The 17,524-nt window shown below is 43.8% G+C and overlaps 1 protein-coding gene across 1 annotated transcript in view; it reads right to left on the reverse strand.

Moving 5' to 3' along the window:
- Window positions 1-279: 279 nt before the first annotated feature.
- Window positions 280-17,524, reverse strand: part of LOC111970421 (immunoglobulin-like and fibronectin type III domain-containing protein 1) — a 35,485-nt gene continuing 18,240 nt past the window's right edge. Inside the window, exons 15-27 of the mRNA XM_023997144.3 lie at window positions 12,134-12,275; window positions 11,518-11,636; window positions 11,076-11,217; window positions 10,675-10,968; window positions 10,199-10,501; window positions 5,205-5,381; window positions 4,881-5,009; window positions 4,373-4,681; window positions 4,145-4,227; window positions 3,840-4,032; window positions 3,369-3,665; window positions 2,869-3,195; window positions 280-2,552 (exon numbers count right to left, since the gene is read on the reverse strand). Of these exons, the coding sequence (XP_023852912.2) occupies window positions 2,548-2,552; window positions 2,869-3,195; window positions 3,369-3,665; window positions 3,840-4,032; window positions 4,145-4,227; window positions 4,373-4,681; window positions 4,881-5,009; window positions 5,205-5,381; window positions 10,199-10,501; window positions 10,675-10,968; window positions 11,076-11,217; window positions 11,518-11,636; window positions 12,134-12,275 (2,520 nt within the window). The 3' untranslated portion in view covers window positions 280-2,547. The remainder of the gene's footprint in view (window positions 2,553-2,868; window positions 3,196-3,368; window positions 3,666-3,839; window positions 4,033-4,144; window positions 4,228-4,372; window positions 4,682-4,880; window positions 5,010-5,204; window positions 5,382-10,198; window positions 10,502-10,674; window positions 10,969-11,075; window positions 11,218-11,517; window positions 11,637-12,133; window positions 12,276-17,524) is intronic.

Below are 17,524 nucleotides of genomic sequence, written 5' to 3' on the forward strand. Positions count from 1 at the left end.
CTTTTTTACATTCTTTGCAAACTGATATGTGACACGTATAAATGCCAAAATAACATGCAAAACAGGTTGCCACTGCATTACACACATTATTCTAAACTCCCTTCAGTAAAGGTTTGGTATGGTAAAAGGAATTTGCAGACAAGCTGTCATGTTTCATTTAAGTAACGTTTATTTTACTTATCAAATGTTTTGGATGAGCATTCTATTTGTTTCTGTTCCTCTCTCTCTGTCTCTGTAGCTGTCACGCTGGTATAAAGGAGTGGGAGACAGGCGCAGGAATACTTCATGGGTTTTTTAATATACCCAAAACAAGCACATATGCAAAACACTGAGATGTACCCATACAAAAGAGCGAGGGTAAACCTCACACAACTCACACGACCAACAGACATGGGAACAATAACCGACAAGGACAATGGGGAACAGAGGGCACATATATAACATACTAATCAGGTGAAATGGGAACCAGGTGTGCGTAATCAGACAAGACAGACCGGGGTTGGTTGTAATGATCAGTTCAGTGAAGCCTAGAAGGACGGTGATGTTGACCTCCAGAACTGGTGAACAGAATGAGCAGCAGTACCTGGGATCCGTGACAGTAGCTTCTGGGTATGCTGGAATAAGTACCCGAGCTACAGCAATCGGCTAGTACCTGTTCTGAATTGCACCTGTTCTGAATTGCGTGTTCATGTGAATGGGCGTATTGGAAGATACCATGTCAGTAGTGATGGGGTTGTGTATATGTATTATATATTGTGCTATATTGTATTATGATAAACCGATTGCAACGGTTCAATGCAGATAATTCATGATATGTTTAGCTGAGTGGAAAGTGTACGCTTGTTTATAATTGCTTAATTAATTAATGAGTTTGTGCTGATGGGAGGGGCTTCCCCTACAAAAGGGGGGACCGTTTTTATTGAGCTGTTGATGGGGAAGCACTGTTTAGCTGTCCCCATAATGTATACTTTTGTGGCAGCACTGTTTTCTTTCGCAATCATTATATAACACCCTTGTACAGAAGTGCTTTTGTGGCTCGGCCATCATTTTATTTGGTAAAGTTTAAGTTTAATATAGGCTAGAGTTTAAGTTAAGGTTTTTCAATTTAGCCTTCTGGCCTACAGTACGTGGCACACTGTAATGATGTTTGCTACATAACACACAACAGACTCAGTGCAAAAGAAAAGACACAACTCTAACCAAGCGCAGATCTCGCGCAGCTTGCAAGATTCTGGAGCATAGGCACAACATCTGTTTGGTAGTTAACCGACACTGGTGGATGAATGGTGGTGTATGTGCATGAGACAATAAAACTTAAACTTATAGACCCCTTTCTGTGTTTGCAAACATTACCACACGATGCTCACAAGTTGGTCACAGAACACGGGGGAGTTGTCAGAACGCCAGCAAAAAAAGCCTCCATTTACATGTTTCTCATGAGTCCATTTCACACTACTTTTGGATTATAATTGGATTTTAAGGCTTATACAGTATGCATGTCCTGCTTAATAAAATGTTTGTGTCATCATCGCAAATCAACTGCATTATACTTAAAAAACACTTCAACTTTAACCAGTAAAATATCTATTTGGCTAGCTTTTGCTACAGCCTTTGTCAATGAGCATTAGTATTATAGCTAACAACTGCTGAATCCAAAATTGTTATTTTGCAAAGATCACAACCAAATATAATCTTAATGACTGTTCAAGCAATAATCAAAACATAATTATAAGTGTATGAGAACCCAACATTTTATTTTGTTAAGAAGTAATAAAAACGTAAATCTAGGTTATGTTGAATGGGTGCAGATGACGATGGCTTTCTTACTGCTGCCAAGAGTCGCGCACAATCTGTGCATGACGTCAAGTGTGTTGTGTACTGGAAAAGGGCCTGAAAGGGGGCAGGTAGCCTAGCGGTTAGGACCGTTGGGCCAGTAAGTGAGAGGTCGCTGGCTTGAATCCCCAAGCTGACTAGGTGAAAAATCTGTTGAGGTGCCCTTGAGCAAAGCACTTGACCTTAATTGAACCTGTAAGTCGCTCTGAGTAAGAGGATCTGCTAAATGACAAATGTAACTTACTTAAATACCATTTGCTTCAAATATGAACAGATTGATACATCTGTATAACGAATTGAAAGACAATTATACATAATATCACTCTTAATTACCAATATTATATGGAATCCCCATATTAATTCAATGAATAGGCTAAACTCATTTCCAAATGCAAGATATGTAGCCTATGTAGATGTATCACTCTTCACTTTACTTATTTTTATATAAAGACGCTTTCACAAAAGTTAGTGATATGTGTTTGTCTTGTCATGTTCATTTCATGCTTTGCAATGTTTTAACAACTAGAATAAATAGAAAGACACATTGCATGTAAGCACATAGAAAACTAAGAGTGTAACATTTTGACTAAAGAAAAAGGGCATATGAGCCTCCACACACACACACAACTCCTAGTCTATTTGAAGACTATATGATAGGTCAATACATAAGTTTCTGGTGCCAGCTGCTGCCAATCAATCATCTGGGTGAACTCTTCACTCTGGAAAACAAGCCAATGGTACAGAATTAATATTCTACTACACATAGTATCACACACTAGGACTTCCATGATGTAGAACTGACGTACATAGATCAAAGACCCCCCCCAAAGGTCAAGATATGCTACTTCATTATATCCTGTGGCCACAGGATGAAATTCCCTAAACAGAAAATAAATAATTGTTGTCTATGAATCAATTATTGGAACAGTATAGTCACGAAGACCCTCCGCCTCAGACCTGGTGTTTGAAAATAATTACAGATTGTTCCTGTAATGAAAAAAAGCATTTTATTATGATGGGACTGTGAGATACTACCTCTGACTGTGAGCTTGGTGGAGCACTCTGCCCTGCCCAAGGGACTGTCTGCGATGACACTGTAGTCGCCGCTGTCCTTGGGTCCGATCTTCAATATGAGCATTGTGCACACCCCACACACGTTGGTGATAAGGTAGTTGGTGTTGGTGTTGAGGCTGACGTTGTTGTGGTACCATGTGACATGGGGTTTTGGATCCCCTCGTACAGCACAGCTCATGTAGCACTCGTAGCCTGGTGGAGCGGTGCGGATCTTCAATCGGAGTAAAAACGATGGTGGACACTGGAGGTCCAAGCCCTTTACATCTGGCATGTCCAGTATGAACTTATCTGAGTTACAGGAGAAAAGAGAGAAAGATTACCTCGCAACTAATACTGTTTTGTATACAGGCAACATTTCAAACTTACAGTATTCTCTGTGATGCGGCCTATGCTAAAAGTTTTACGGTTCAATGATCTTTCATTCAACAAATGCAAGGAGGCTAGTTGCTGTCGCCACAAACCTTTTCTCCTTATGGTTCCCCACGTAGGGGACACAGCAGGTTCTGAGAGGCCCATGTCATTCTTAGCAAACACCCTGAAGTTATACTCTCTGCCGGGTAGAATGTTGGTAACTGTGAACTTATGGTTGAAGAGGCTGTCAGCGACCATCCTCCAGGTGCGCTTGACAGAGTCACGTTTGTACACAATGTAGTGCAGCCTGTCATCCTTCTTCTCGTCTGGGGAGGGAGTCCAGGTCACAGTCACTGTTCCAGGAACATTCTGTTCCAACTCCACCGGGCCAGGAGGCTTGGGATCATCTGGAACCAGGTCAGAGAGACATCGTCATCTGATTGAAAGCTGAACTTACCTCCAGTAACTGCATTAATAGTGGCATTAAAAACTTCACTTAAAATTCTGTTTCTCATCTACCAATGCCATAAGATTATAGTTGAAATTATAAAAAACATAGAGGCAAAATGATTAACATTCACCTGTGACTCTGATCTCGACACTGAAGGTCTCCTGACCGACCATGTTCTTGACAATGATGGTAAAGATGCCCGTGTCAGAGCGCTCTGACGTGGGGATCAGAAGCTGTGAACCTCTGTCAGAGTTGGTGATGGTGACACGTTTGGACACAGGAACACAGTCTTTCAACCAATAGATATCTGGCAAAGGAGAGGCCTGTGGACCATGTGAAACCATGTAAACACAGAGAACTTGGTGACACAAGCAGGATACTGCAGTAGGATACAGTCTATTTTGTCGGCTGAAAGCTGCATTTTCTTCCCTTTACCTTAAAGTTGATGTTGAACCGTACAGTATTCCCCTTTCTCACAACCATGAAGCTCTTCATTTTCCCTGTAAATTGTGGCCTCACTTGCAGGGTAAAGAAAATTCAAGTATCGGTCAGATTATATTTTTTATTGATTACCAAATTACATTTCAAGGATACAGTCGACTTATATACGATATTCACTATTGAACATCACAATAGTGATTTAAATTAGATGCTATTCCTTACCAGGAGGAGGCATGGCGATGATGTAATTATCAAAGCCTTGGGGCTCGCCCTCGCCTCCATCGTTTGTGGCGATCACTCTCACCCAGTACATTCCCATTGCCTTCAGGCCAATCACATTGAAGGAGGTGGAGATGATGGGGTTGATGTTACAGCGAGTCCACTCTGGGCTCTCATTTGGTCTGATCTCCACAAAGTAGCCTTTGGCCTCATCCTCCACCCCTTCCACCTCCTTTGGTTTAGTCCAAGCCAGAGAAAACGTGGTGTAACTGGAATCTGTTAGCTTTAGGTCTATGACTTTACCAGGGGGTTCTGGAATTACAGCAATGTGATACAATAGTTATTATTTTAGTTGACATGTGCAATATTACGTTGGAACCAGCCTGATCATTGCGTTCACTATTCTATTTCAGAGTGAAGACAACGATCAGGCTGGTTCTGCCAGGCTATTGGTGTAACTGAAACTTCTAATATTTCAAAAACATAAATGGTTTTGATGATCATGACTTACTCTTGGGATCTCTGGCAAAGACTATAACAGAGGGAGGACTGGGCTCGCCGACACCAGAGATGTTAATAGCTGACACTCGAAATTCATAAGCTGCTCCCTCAATAACATCTTTCAATGCAAACGTTGTGTCTGAGAGAAAATAAAAAAGTTCAGAGTATCATTATGCCAGAGCATACTTACAAAGTCTTACACATAAAAGTAAAGTGTGATAATCTCGGTTGCAAGTTATATATTTTTACGAAAGGTTCTTGTTGTACACTTCCAGGTAAATTAACACATTTGTAGATATATTTCCTTGAGCCATTGCCTATGAGGAGGCCGCACCTTTGATAGGACCATCTAGGTTCACAGTGCTCCAAAAGTTGCTTCCCTTCTTGCGTCTCTCAAGGTTGTAACCCCAAATTTCAGTTCCTCCAGTGTTGATAGGGGGAGACCAAGCCAGGTTGATGCAGTCCTTGAAGGCACTGACCACTTTGGGTGCCGAAGGGGATCCTGGGTAACCTGAGAGAATAACTTGTTATTCTGCTTTCCATTACCATGCATATAGTGCCAAATCAAATCACAGTGGATAATTCTTCCTAGAAATGACAGAAGCTGTATGTAAAGTCGGTATAACAAAAATATGTTCTGTGTAGAATAAGAGAACGATCCATCTGGATGTAATGTCAGGCAGAACACTTTCTTCATGTAAAAATACTGATTTGCTTAGTTTAGATAAAAATAATAGGACTTCACAAACTACATAAACAAAACGCACACTGAATGTATAAAACATTAGGAACACCTGCTCTTTCCATGACATAGACTGACCAGGTGAATCCAGGTGAAAACAATGATACCTTATTAATGTCACCTGTGAAATTAACTTCAGTCAGTGTAGATGAAGGGGTGGAGACAGGTTAAAGAAAGATTTTTAAGCCTTGACACAATTGAGACATGGATTGTGTATGTATTAAGATGGCACCGACGGAGAAGGGCAATATCTCACGCTTTCCAACCCAACTTTGCTATTTAGTGACTTGTATCGTGTTTATCTTAAAAAACCGCCAAGCACTTCTGGACATCAGATCAACAGTTACTACCTTTGATTTCGACTTCAAATACGACTTTAACGCAGGAGAAGAGGTGGGGCCCTGGTGTAATTGAGGCGAAGAGTAAACCAAATGTTGCTCCCCTCCATTTTATTGGCAAATGTCCATTCACTCGAGAATAAGATTATTTAGAGATTTTCCTACCATAGAGACTTGAAAACCTGCAACATTATATGTCTTACTGAAATGTGGAGGATGATGACGCTATGCACGTAGTACTTTTTTCATAAATAACAACTGGTATGCTTCTTCAAGTGTGAAGGAAATGTCAAGCTTTTGCTCACCTGATATAGAATACCTCATGGTAAGCTGCAGACCCTTGTATCTACCAAGAGAGTTCTCATCGGTAATTATCACGGCTGTCTGCATTCCTTCACAAGCCAACACAACTCTGACACTCAACAAACTGTATGGGACAATAGACAAACAAGAAACCACTCACCCAGAGGCACAATATCTGGTGGATAGAGACTTTAACGCGGGGAAATGTAAAACCGCCATACCTCACTTCTACCAATACGTGTCCTGCACCACTAGGGGTGATAAAACTCTAGACCACTTTTATTCTACCCACAGAAACTTATACAAGGCCCTCCCTCGTCCTTCCTTTGGCAAATCTGACCGTGACTCTATTGTTCTGCTTCCTGTTTTCAAACAAAAGCTGAAACAGGAAGTACCAGTGATGGAAGTGGTCGGACAAAGCAGACTCAAGGTTACAAGACTATTTTGCAAGTACAGACTGGGATATATTCCGGGATTCAACAGATAACATTAAGGAGTTTAACACAACAGTCCCCACAGTGACTATAAGAGCATACCCCAACCAAAAACCACAGATTACAGGTAACATCCATGCTGGGCTAAAGGCTAGAGCTACCGCTTACAATGAACGGGACATGGACATGGACTAATACAAGAAATCCCTCTACGACCTCCGATGAGACATCAAACATGCAAAAGGACAATAGTAAGGTGGAATCCTATTACACCGGCTACAATGCTTGTCGTATGTGGCAGGGCTTGCAGACAATAACGGATTACAAAGGGAAATCCAGCGAGCTGCCCAGTGATGCAGAACTCACAAAAAATACCTTTTATGAAATACCTTTTATGCTCGCTTCGAGGAATAGAACATTGTGCCTTGCGGGAAAGCCCTTTCCGAATAACTGTGTGATCTCGCTCGCCGTGGTTGATGTGAGCAAAACGTTTTTAAGGTTAACAATCACAAGGCCGCCAGACGGAATACCAGGGCGCGTTCTCAAAGCATGCGCAGACCAGCTGGCAGGTGTCTTCACAGACATTTTCAATCTCTCCTTGTCCACAATCTGTAATCCCAACATATTTCAAGCTAACCACCATTGTCCCTGTTCCCAAGAGCTCCAAGGTAACATGTCTAAATGACTATCGCCCTGTAGCACTCATAACTGTAAATATGAAATGCTTTGAAGGGCTGGTCATGACACACATCACCATCATCATCCCAGACACCCTAGACCCACTCCAATTTGCATACCGCCCCGACAGATCCACAGATGATGCATTCTCAATTGCACTTCACACTGCCCTCTTTCACCTGGACAATACGGTAAATAACTATGTGAAGATGCTGTTCATTGACTACAGCTCAGCGCTCAACACCATTGTCCCCTCCAAGCTCATCACCAATCTAAGGACCCTGGGACTGAACCCCTCCCTCTACAACTGGATCATGGACTTCCTAACGGATCGGCCCCAGGTGGTGAGGGTAGGCAACATCACCTCCGCCATGCTGACCCTCAACATGGAAGCCCTTCAGGGGTGTGTGCTTAGTCCTGTACTCCCAGTGCACCCACGATTGCAAGGCCGCGTACGACTCTAACACCATCATCAAGTTTGCTGACGACACTACAGTGGTAGGCCTGATCAACGACAGCGATGAGTCAGCCTACAGAGAGGAGGTCAGAGATGTAGTAGTGTGGTGCCAGGACAACAACCTCTCCCTCACCATCAGTAAGACCAAGGAGCTGATCATGGACTATAGGAGAAAGAGGGTAAAGCACACCCCCATCTACATCAAGGGGGCTGTTGTGGAGCGGGTCGAGAGCTTTAAGTACCTTGGTGTCCACATCACTAAGGACTTAACATGGTCCACACACACCTGGATGCCTAGTCACTTTACCATTCATTCATGTACATATCTACCTCAAGTACCTCGTACCTCTGCACATTGATCTGGTACTGGTACTCCCTGTATATAGCTTCATTTTAGTGTTTTTTGTTTTATTCCTCGTGTTAATTACTATATTATTTTGTATTAATATTTTTGAAACTCTGCATCATTGGGAAAGGTTCGTAAGCAAGTATTCCACTAAAGTCTACACCAGTTGTGTTCGGCGCATGTGATAAATACAATTTTATTTTATTTGGTAGTAGGTGCCAGGCGCACCGGTTAGAGTGTATCAAGAACTGCACCACTGCTGGTTTTTTCATGCTCAACAGTTTCCCGTGTATCAAGAATGGTCCACCACCCGGAGGTCATCCAGCCAGCATTGGAGTCAACATGGGCCAGCATCCCTGTGGAACGCTTTCGACACCTTGTAGAGTCCATGGCCTGATTGAGGCTGTTCTGAGGGCAAAAGGGGGTGCATCTCAATATTAGGAAGGTGTTCCTAATGTTTTGTACACTCAGTGCAGATCTCGTCAGTGTACAAAACATTATTTAATTTGATCAACATATATTTTCCAAATTCTGTCAAATATTTTAGATTTTTGTTTAACTTTATAATATACCAAATCTGTAACTAGATAGGTCAGTCCTCCAAATAGTTTTTGAGGGTGAATTTGAGGCTTTCCTATCTTTACATGTTTTGCAGCAATTAGACGTTGATTACACAACTTTCTCTAATATTGATCACCTATATTTACATTTCCCGACAGACATAACGCGGATGGATGGATATAAATTCCTAGACATAATGAAATGAGAGCACATGCAGTATCCCAAAAGGGTGTCAGTTATCACAGGACCACAGCATATGTAATAGGGTTCCTTTGTGCTGTTTGCGTCTCCAACAGAGATATGACATTTCTGGGTGCAATACATGCATTCTGGCAGGAGTGTAGTAAGTCCTATGATGATCTTAAATTGCGGTAGGTCATGTCTTAGGTTGTTGGAGCAGGTATGAGCATTTTCACATAGCAATGTGACCAATTGTTCTCCTCATTTTCTTCTTAAAGATCTGTTTCACATTTGTTCCTTTTAGCTTCTGAACCATTAGGTAGAGTTTCAATCAACCTTTGATATAACTTGGCAATCAACTTCTTTGGCTAAGCAGCTTCTTTCAGTATTTTTTTCTATGCTAGATTCCTCTGGTTCATCCAGATTCTGTTGAAGCGATTCAATATAATTTTGGATTGTCTGTTTTTTCTTCAACGCCTTGGAACCGAAGTAGTGAATATATTGTAAATCATAAGGTATTATATTTATAGCGTTGATACTCCTCCCTGTACAAGTATAGCCAGCTGTCCATTGTTTAAGGGAAGGCAGTTGTGCAGTCCAGTAATACATATTCATATGAGGTAGTCCAAGACCACCAGCTTTATAGGGTAATTGTAAAACAGTCAATTTGACTCTTGAGATCTTTCCATTCCAAATAAAGTTGGAGAGCCGGCAGTTTATTTTATTAAAAAAGTTGGATGGAATTTAAATGGGCAGGGTCTGGAATAAATACATCAACCTTGGTAATATATTCATTTTGATTATGTTGACCCAACTTAACACAGAGATAGGGACAGATCTCAATCTCTGAACATTAATAGATAGGTTTGAATTCAAAGGAGAGTAATTGATTTCATAGGCCTCCTCCAGATTGCATGGAATCAGTACACCAAGGTATTTCATGTGTCTTTGTCCATTTCCACTTAAATGTACTTTCTAAGCTTGAGAAATTATGATTCACAATTCACTTTGAATCCTTATACAGCATTATGTATCCATCAATAGTAAAATAAATGACAGCGAATGTTCAGGTTCAGTTAAATAAAGTAAAATGTAATCTGCATACAATGAGATCGCATGTTTATCTCCACCAATCTCTATGCCCCGGATTGAGCCATGAGTTGTAATTATGATTCTAGGGTTTATGTGGCTAAAGAAAATAGACATCAGGCATCCCTGTCTTGTCCCTCTTGATAACTGAATGATTGAGAGATCTGTCCTAAACTATATGGATTTTTAACAATACTTACACAATATGCCAGCCTGGATGTCCTCTGTCTCCAACACATCACTGACTCCCTCCTCATTCTTGGCTCTGATGTGGTAACAGTATCTTTTCCCAGGCTTTACATTAGTATCCCTGTATTTAAGGGGGTCATTTGGGAGCTCCCCTACATTTGTCCATGTTTTGCTTCCCCCCACTTGCTGGCGCTCCAAAATGTAGTGTTTGACTGGACAGCCACCGTCATCCTTTGGGGGTTTCCATTTGAATTCAATGGCGGTTAGAGAAGTTTCCACAATTTCCACAGGTCTTTGTGGCGGTGTGGGTTTGTCTGTTGGGAGAAAACTATGAAAATTAAAAAGTTGCCTAACAACAGAATGAGATGTTAGTGATAGTCCACAAAAGTCTTCAAGCGAAAAGTATGTGATCATTGAGGAATTTTGTTAAATTCTTCCGAATCAGACTTGCCAGAAATCTAATTTCATATCCTGCTTCCTAACTCACCAAGAACAATCAGTCTGGATGTGGCTTCCAATGTACCAAAGTCATTTTTGATATTGATTTTGACCTCTCCACAGTTCCTCCTTTGACAATCTGTAATACACAAGCCGGCTTTTATGTCAGTCTGTTCTATCTTGACATTGGGGCCTTCCAGAAGTTCCTCATCCTCCTTGATCCACTTGATCTTCATTGGGTCACCACCCGAAAAGGCCAATTTCCACTCAGCCGTTTCACATGCTCTCACAATGACCGGCTTAGAGAATTCTCTCAGAGAATCCATGTTGAATGTTGGTGGGTCTTAAATATGAAAGAAAAGAAAGTTCTCTAATCAAGGGAACAACAGCCTTACTGAAGCTTTTCATAATGCTGGATGTAACCCACATACTGTAACTGTCCATTCTTACTCTGCACAGTGAGTGATCCCTCAGATATACGACCATCCACCTCAAAGCGATAGACTCCTGAATCGTCTTTTTTACAGTTATCAATGACCAACTTGTGACAGGCTCCTTCTTTGATGATTTTCACCCTGTCATCAGGAGGTACCTGATTACAGAAAGAGAATATATTTAAATCTATTAGGGGAAAACAGACTCTTGTTTCTCAATCAGCTATAACAGAATCTTTGCCAATGGGTACTTTTTCACTTTGATGACGGTTTTGACAGGGTGAATAAAGGTTTTATTTATACCATTATGAGGTGGAGGATTTCCTAGTCCAACATTAATAGACCTGATCCAATGAATTAACTAATCATCAAGCTATTGTTCTGAATCAAATATTATCGGGCTAGAGCAAAAGGTTGCTGACTACTTTATTTGTGTTAATGATGAATACTGCACTCACCTGAAATCCGTCTTTATACCAGACCCCCTTACAGTTCGGACTGCTCAGTTTGCAGGACAGCTCTGCTGGTGTGCAGATTTGAACTTGGACATCAGCCACTCCCAAAATGAATTGAACAGCTGGATCTATAAATAAGTAAAGACTTGTCACGCACAAAAAAATTGTCATGCACAAAGACTGTGTGTATATATAGTCACTATTGTCATTGTACAACATTATCATAATGACTATGGATGAACAAGTTATAGAATATATATTTACTGTGTCTTAAAAATGACAGAACAACAAAATGTTACTTAAAATGTTACATACCAAGTTAGGTGATGAATTGTTATCCATGTCCATAACAACAGTTGTCACAGGGTTGGCGTGTGTGTGGGGGGGGGGGGGTGTAAAGTAGAATGAACACAGATGTATTACAGGTGAATAAACATTTGTCTATGATAGTTTTACAATTTTATCGGACAAAAACATAACACCGTCATAAAACAGACATAACATCAGAGGTCATTCATCTTCTGTCACTGAATGTCAGGTGACAAAGTAGTGTCATTTCCCACCTAATGGAAACAGTTTGGTGTAATGACTTGTTGATATAACAGTCTATGTCACTTACGCTGAACAGTGAGTGTGGCCTCTGATATACGACCATCCACCTCAAAGCGATAGACTGCTCCATCATCTTTTCGACAGCAATCAATGACAAGCTTGTGACAGGCTCCATCTGTGATGATTTTCACCCTGTCATCAGGAGTTACCTGATCACAGAAGCAGGGATTGAAATAACAGACTGAAAATAGATTATTGTTTGTCGTTCATCTGTCATACAATCTTTCCTAATGGTTACTTTCACTTCCATGACTGAAATACACTGAACAACAATAAACGCAACATGCAACAATTTCAAAGATGTACAGTTCATATAAGGAAATTAATTAGGCCCTAATCTAAGGATTTCACATGACTGGGAATACATATATGCATCTGTTGGTCACAGATAACTTGGGGGAAAAAAGGTACGGATGTGGATTAGATGTGGATTTGCCTCATGCAGCGTGACACATCTCCTTCGCATAGGCTGTTGATTGATCAGGCTGTTGATTGTGGCCTGTGGAATGTTGTCCCACTCCTCTTCAATGGCTTTGCTAAGTTGCAGGATATTGTAGGGAAATGGAACATGCTGTCTGTCATACACGTCGATCCCAAACGTGATCAATGGGTGATGTCTGTTGAGTTTGCAGGCCATGGAAGAACTGAGACATTTTCAGCTTCCAGGAATTGTGTACAGATCCTTGCGACATGGAGTTGTGCATTATCATGCTGAAACATGAGGTGATGGTGGCGGATGAATGGCACGACAATGGGCCTCAAGATCTTGTCACGGTATATTTGTGCATTTAAATTGCCACTGATAAAATGCAATTGTATTAGTTTTCTGTAGCTTATGCCTGCCCATACAATAACCCCACTGACACTATGGGGCACTGTTCACAATGTTGACATCAGCAAAGCGCTACCCACACGCCATACACGCTGTCTGCCATCTGCCCGGTACAGTTGAACCGGGATTCATCCGTGAAGAGCACACTTCTCCAGCGTGACAGTTGCCATCGAAGGTAAGCATTTGGGCACTGAAGTCAGGTACGACGCCGAACTGCAGTCAAGATCCTGCTTAGGATGACAAGCATGCAGATGAGCTTCCCTGAAACAACAGTTGAAGAAGCCGGAGGTGGAGGTCCTGGGCTGGCGTGGTTACACGTGGTCTGCGATTGTGAGGCCGGTTGGACGTACTGCCAGATTCTCTAAAATGACGTTGGAGGCGGCTTATGATAGAGAAATTAACATTCAATTATCTGGCAACGGCTCTGGTGGACATTCCTGCAGTCAGGATGCCAATTGCACGCTCCATCAAAACTTGAGACATCTGTGGCATTGTGTTGTGTGACAAAACAACACATTTTAGACTGGCCTTTTATTGTCCCCAGCACAAGGTGCACCTGCATAATGATCATGATGTTTAATCAGCTTCTTGATATTTTAGACCTGTCATGTGGATGGATTATCTTGGCAAAAGAGAAATGCTCACTAACAGGGGTGTAAACCAATTTGTGCACAACATTTGAGAGGAATAAGCTTTTTGTGTGTATGGAAAATTTCTGGGATCTTTTATTTTAGCTCATGAAACATGGGACCAACACTTTACAGCTTGCGTTTATATTTTTGTTCTGTGTAGTTGTGTTTATCCTGTCATGATTTCACTTAAACTCATTGAATGTTGTTCGCCTCAACATCTGACAATAACTATTGTCTATATACAGTACACTTAAAGAGGACGTATTGTCACGTTCCTGACCTATTTTTATGTTATTTTGATTATGTTTAGTTGGTCAGGGCGTGAGTTGGGGTGGGCATTGTATGTTGTGTGTGTTTTGTTTAGTCTATGGGTGTTGTATTGTGTATGGGATAGATAATTGTGAGGTTGTCTAGTTATGTCTATGGCTGCCTAGATTGGGTCTCAATCAGAGACAGCTGTCATTCATTTGTCTCTGATTGGGAGCCATATTTAAGGTAGCCATAGGCAGTAGGCTTTGGTGGGTAGTTGTCTTGTTTAACGTTTGTTGCTTGTCTGTGCACTTGCGTTATTTAGCTTCACGATCATTTGTTGTTTTGTTTGTTTGTATAGTGTTTTCGTTTCATGTTCATCTTCGTTCATTTAATTAAAAGAAGATGGCTTATTTTCCTCATGCTGCGTTTTGGTCCGAATCTCTTCCACACGATCGTGACAGAACTACCCACCACAACAGGATCAAGCAGTGTGAAGCGAACCAACAACAGCGGCAAAAAACAGGACTCATGGACATGGGAGGATGTTTTGACGGTAAAGTTGCTACACATGGAGGAGATCCTGGCTGGAAGGATCGCCTCCCATGGAACAGCTGGAGGCACTGAGGAGAGCAGAGGCTACCGGAGTGAAGAACCGGAGTTATGAGGGACGCGTCTTGCACGAAGCCTAAAAGCCCGTGAGTAACACCCAAAAATTTCTTTGGGGGGATAAAGGGAGGTGGCGAAGCCGGGTTGGATACCTGAGCCAACTCCCCGGCTTGCCCTAGAATGAAGAGCCTCGTACTGTGTCAGACACCGTGGTTGTTATCCGGTGTGGTACAAGTCGCGAGCGGAGTGTGGGATGTTCGCCGGCTACCAGAATCGTTTCCCGGGGGTAATGAGGGGGTGTGACGTAGGCCCACCAGCTGGCGGCAGGGCGTTATTTACGCCCCATGGAAGAAAGCTAAGAGTGGGGGCATCGAGCCTGAGGCCAGCACGGTGCAATGAGCCGGAGGGGGCCTGAAATCCCAACGAAGTTATCCCTGAGTCTCCAGCCTACGTCTCTCTCGGGCCGGGGGCGCAGTACATTAAGCAACCAGCCTTACAGCCTGGGTTCCCCGGTCTCGCCTCCGCCATCGTCAGTGAAGCCAAAGCCTCCGCGGCATCCCATCATCCCACCTCGCCGCACATAGGCACAGGCTAACGAGAAGAAACCATTCAAGCCCATGTGCAGGCTTAGGGAGGCTCTCGGAGTGCCTCAGAGCAGCGGATGATGCGTCTCCTTACGAGCGCGTACGCGGGCTATGATTAACCGGCGCCGATGCTACTCCGCAGCCCAGGCTCCGCAGTACCACCATTGCCTTACACCACCGCACCAGGCATTCAGTAGCATCTACCCAGACCCTGCATATCCCTCCCTCGCAGCGCAACCATCCACTAGGTCGTGGTCTCCAGTCCCTAGTGCCTCCAAGACTATCCGCTCTACCCATTCTCTAACCCTACCGCCTCACTTCCCGGACGTCTGCTCACCGATCCTGTAGCGCAAACTGTTTCCTGTCTACCCCGACTCCCCTGACCCCGTGCGTGCCCTCAACCCCCCCTAAAACGCAGGTACCCTAGCAGTATCCAGGTACACGCACCCAAGCGTCTCCTTTATAAGTACAAGTGCGCCAACGAGTCGTACCAGTGGAAATTCCCTGTTGTTGTTTCATCCCGCACATACAATCTGCTAGAAAGTGCGGATGTCCTTAAACCCGGTACCCAATTATCCAAAAGACGCACAACAACGCAACCATGGCCTACATTGCATCTCAAGCACCGCCAGAGTCATCCCGTATACTGACCCAGCGCGCCTGAATATGCCCGTTCGCTGTCTCCAGCGGCCACATGAACATCTAAACCCGTACCTGCCCATGAGCGGCGCCTGAACTGCCCGCTCTGCCCAGCGGCGCCTGAAATGCCGTCTCCCTACGCCGTCTGAACCTCATGACTGCAGCCGCCCGTCTGCCGATGAGGCCTGCCAAAGCCCCCAAAAATCTAGCACCATGAAGCACCTAGCACGCAAAGTAAACCGCCAACAGCTGCCATCGAAGCCTACAGAAGCCGCCGTACCCCACCCCAGGACCGCTAAGAGCCGTCACCCAGGACAGGAGCCCCGCATCGAGCCTTCCTCTCACTAACCGGATCAATGCCACATTACTCAAAATCTAGCAATCCCTCCGCCCAGCCCCACACGGTCGAATCAAGCACAGCAGCCTTCCGCGAGCCAACTTGCACCAGACACTAGACAAGCCTGCTCGTCCTGTACAAGCTCATCCAATAAACCACTCCAAACCTCCTACAGCCAGCCACTCAACCACCTGAGAATGCCGAGAACAGCCAAAGCCCAAACCTCAGACCACCAGACGCCCATTATCTAGTCCTCAGCCAGACTAATCCATTACAAATGCAACCGCCCAGCATAGCCGAGCTCAAGCCAGCCACAAATGAACCATGCCAAGCAAGCGATACACAAGTCAGACCCCACTAGACCCACGCAGAGCGTCACTCACGCCAATGAACCACAGCCAGCCACGCCCGCTCTACGGCCAGCCGATGACCAAGCAAGAGCCGTCAGCCACCATGACCAGGCCATTAGCCGTCAGCCACCATGACCAGCCAGACGCCAGGACTCACCAAGCATCCGCCAGCACACCCGTGAAGTCTCCGCCCTCAGCCCGGAAGCTGCCGTCCCTCAGCCCGGAGCTGACCGTTCCTCATTCCGTATTGTCCCAATTATCCGTAGCGCCCCTTATAGCCCGATACTCCCTTCAGATAGATGGTTTTAGATCTGGAGACGATGTTCATTGGGGGATACCGGAACGCGAGTGTGACCAACATGTGCTGTAGGCGCCGCGCCCAAGCGTGCCAGCCGCCGATCCCACCACCTGACAGATCGCTCCAACTGCGTTCATCTACCCCTTGACCGCTAGACCACCCTAATTATATAGTCTATGGGAAGGTGTCTGGTGTGTCATGTCGTGCCGTTCCACGCGGTCGAGGGTACGAAATAAAGATGATACGCACCTTGAGGGGGGGGGCGGGGCGTGACGGGTGTGTGGGGGAGTGTTTAGATGGGGAATGGGTGGTGCCGGCTACAAGGGACGCGTCCCCTCGCCGGCTTAATTCACGCCTTACCTTCTGACCTATTTTATGTTATTTGATTTGTTTAGTTGGTCAGGGCGTGAGTTGGGTGGGCATTGTATGTTGTGTGTTTTTGTTAGTCTATGGGTGTTGTATTGTGTATGGGATAGATAATTGTGAGTTGTCAGTTATGTCTATGGCTGCCTAGATTGGGTCTCAATCAGAGACAGCTGTCATTCATTGTCTCTGATTGGGAGCCATATTTAAGGTAGCCATAGCAGAGCTTTGGTGGGTAGTTGTCTTGTTTAACGTTTGTTGCTTGTCTGTGCACTTGCGTTATTTAGCTTCACGATCATTTGTTGTTTTGTTTGTTTGTATAGTGTTTTCGTTTCATGTTCATCTTCGTTCATTTAATTAAAAGAAGATGGCTTATTTTCCTCATGCTGCGTTTTGGTCCGAATCTCTTCCACACGATCGTGACACGTATAAAGAGGATGTCACGAAAAAAAAGAAATCCCGGTTGAAAACAGCCTATCGCTTCGGTAGTCATATACGTAAAATA

The sequence above is a fragment of the Salvelinus sp. IW2-2015 genome, linkage group LG1, assembly GCF_002910315.2.
Source record: "Salvelinus sp. IW2-2015 linkage group LG1, ASM291031v2, whole genome shotgun sequence".
In the NCBI taxonomy this organism is placed as follows: domain Eukaryota; kingdom Metazoa; phylum Chordata; class Actinopteri; order Salmoniformes; family Salmonidae; genus Salvelinus; species Salvelinus sp. IW2-2015.